General features: G+C 39.5%; 1 protein-coding gene across 1 annotated transcript in view; it reads left to right on the top strand.

Moving 5' to 3' along the window:
* The first annotated feature begins 921 nt into the window (after positions 1-921).
* The window catches only part of nup205 (nucleoporin 205), a 78,858-nt gene continuing 77,618 nt past the window's right edge, over positions 922-2,161 (top strand). Inside the window, exon 1 of the mRNA XM_010777025.1 lies at positions 922-1,003. Within this exon, the coding sequence (XP_010775327.1) occupies positions 922-1,003 (82 nt within the window). The remainder of the gene's footprint in view (positions 1,004-2,161) is intronic.

The following is a 2,161-nucleotide window of genomic DNA, read 5'->3' as shown; positions in this document are numbered from 1 at the left end:
CAATCAAACGGCACATGGCGTTCCTCCCCTGAGTGACAGGTGATGCAGATGCACATTTTCAGAGAGGCGCAGCACTGCTGGCAAAACAATGCGGACAGGAAGAGAGACAGGACGCACGTCGCATTTATCAGTCGAGACAGGGACATGTTTAACATCCTGAAAACACCGAGGCACGACCCGAAACATGTGATTTCATTTCAGGTCTGCAGAGTCAGAGGGAGCAGTCCTGCCTCAGTAAAGGGGACAGAAATCTGAGCATTTGATAAAGCAAGGAGTAAAAAATATCATCTCAAGTCGTTGGCATGTTAGTCTTAGAGAGGGGATTTGGATGCCGATCAGAAAACACCGTCAACATCCCTAGAAAATCAATTCTTGCCATGTTTTGGGAATAAAAGCGCTTTAAATCAGACTAAAAATGATATATGAACAAAGCCCTGATTGAACATGGAGGGGTTTCTGCTGAGAGATGGGGGAAAAGCTACTGCCTTTAAAGAAATGTTTTGTCAAATAAATACATTTTGTACTAAAAGCAAACAGGGTAAAATAAGTAACTACCATGAAACTTCCCTTCTTCATTTCTGATATTAAAACATTATATATTTTGTATTGCACGACACTTTAAACATGCAAATGAGGCATTATGTAAAGCTGACTTCAGATTTTAGGAGAAATCTACATCCAAAAATAGACAAATATAGTGCAATAAATACCTTTATGTTGTTTTAAATGCTTTTTTCCACTTCTCATAAAAGTAAGAGGACATGTCGTGAAACTCGATGTATTTTCTCCTTTATTTCCCGCCAACATGAGCAGAAATCTCTATTTTAGTGTCAAGTTTTACCCTGACAGTTGTTAAATCTGGTTAAATGTCTCCTATAAAAGAGAAATAAACAGGTTTTATGATGCTCTGTAAGGGCAGTGATGTGTGAGGTGAGCAGTCAGGGAGGAAGAGGAGGAGGAGGAGGAAGGAGTCTGCAGGCGGGGGCCATGGGGCAGGTGAGAGGTGAGAGGCATTGAAGCGAGAGGAAAAAGGGAGTGACTCAAAAAGCCAAAGGCATCCCCCCCGCCCCCTTATCCACATCCCCCTTCAGCAAACACACACATACTGTACACACTCAGAACACAAAACAATACGACCCAGAATCATTCGGATAAATAACAGAAAGTACCGGATGTGCTTCTCCCAGCCATCAACAAATCCTGCTATAAATATATGTGGCACATCAACGTGAATTCAAATGTTTGCTTCCCCTCAGAATGTTTCTATTTTTGTTTCCTCTCTCTCCTCCCGTCTGTCTTCAGTTCACTGGATAATCTTCTGGCATTTGAGCAGGAGTGAAATGTCAAGGTCGCAGGACTTTTTCTTTGCAGGATTACTGATCTCATCTCTCCCCGCTGCCTCGTCTTTTACATTTCTTCTTTAATCATAAAAAGGGAGAGATTAATGAGATAATCCAGATGAATGTGCACGTATTGTTCCCCGACAGGAAGAGCAGCGTCATGTCTAGCTGCTGGTTAGATTCGGGATTTGTTTGGGATTTGTAAATGCTGGTGGGATGCCAGTAATGGGACCTGGAGGAACGTGACCCAGTATCATTCCTCATAATCTGCATAGATCAGAAAGGACGGGCCTCATCATCTACCCACAGATTTAATATGTGATGGATATGTGTGAGCAGCCTCATTTCTTACACCTCAGGAAGAAGACGAATAAATATCAGCTCAGACTTTTTAACAGCGCTTATTTTGTTTCATTTAGTCAAAAGTCAAAGTCAACTTTATTGTCAATCTTTCAGTTTGTTTCTCTTGGAATAAAACCACATTGTACATTTATATAATCTGTTCAATATTTAATATTCCATCCGTCATATATTTATGTATATATAATACCTTGTTAAATTACTTTCTTGTTTATATCTTGTCTTGAATTTGTATTTTACCATGCCTGGTCTTTTTATGCTGCTGCAACGCAAACATTTCCCAAATTTGGATCAAGAAAGTTCTTCTTATCTTATCATACAGACAGAGAGATCGAAATACCGTTTCCCACAATCCCGAATAAAGAAAATCACAAATATATATAAAAATATGTATAAAAATATGTACATATACACAATCAATAGACACAATATGCAAGTTCCATAAACATGCCATAAACAGT

The sequence above is a fragment of the Notothenia coriiceps genome, unplaced genomic scaffold (assembly GCF_000735185.1).
Source record: "Notothenia coriiceps isolate Sejong01 unplaced genomic scaffold, NC01 NC01_scaffold00000339, whole genome shotgun sequence".
NCBI classification, from domain to species: Eukaryota; Metazoa; Chordata; class Actinopteri; order Perciformes; family Nototheniidae; genus Notothenia; species Notothenia coriiceps.
The sequence above is the reverse complement of the archived record's forward strand: the minus strand, read 5'-3'. Positions and strand labels throughout refer to the sequence as shown.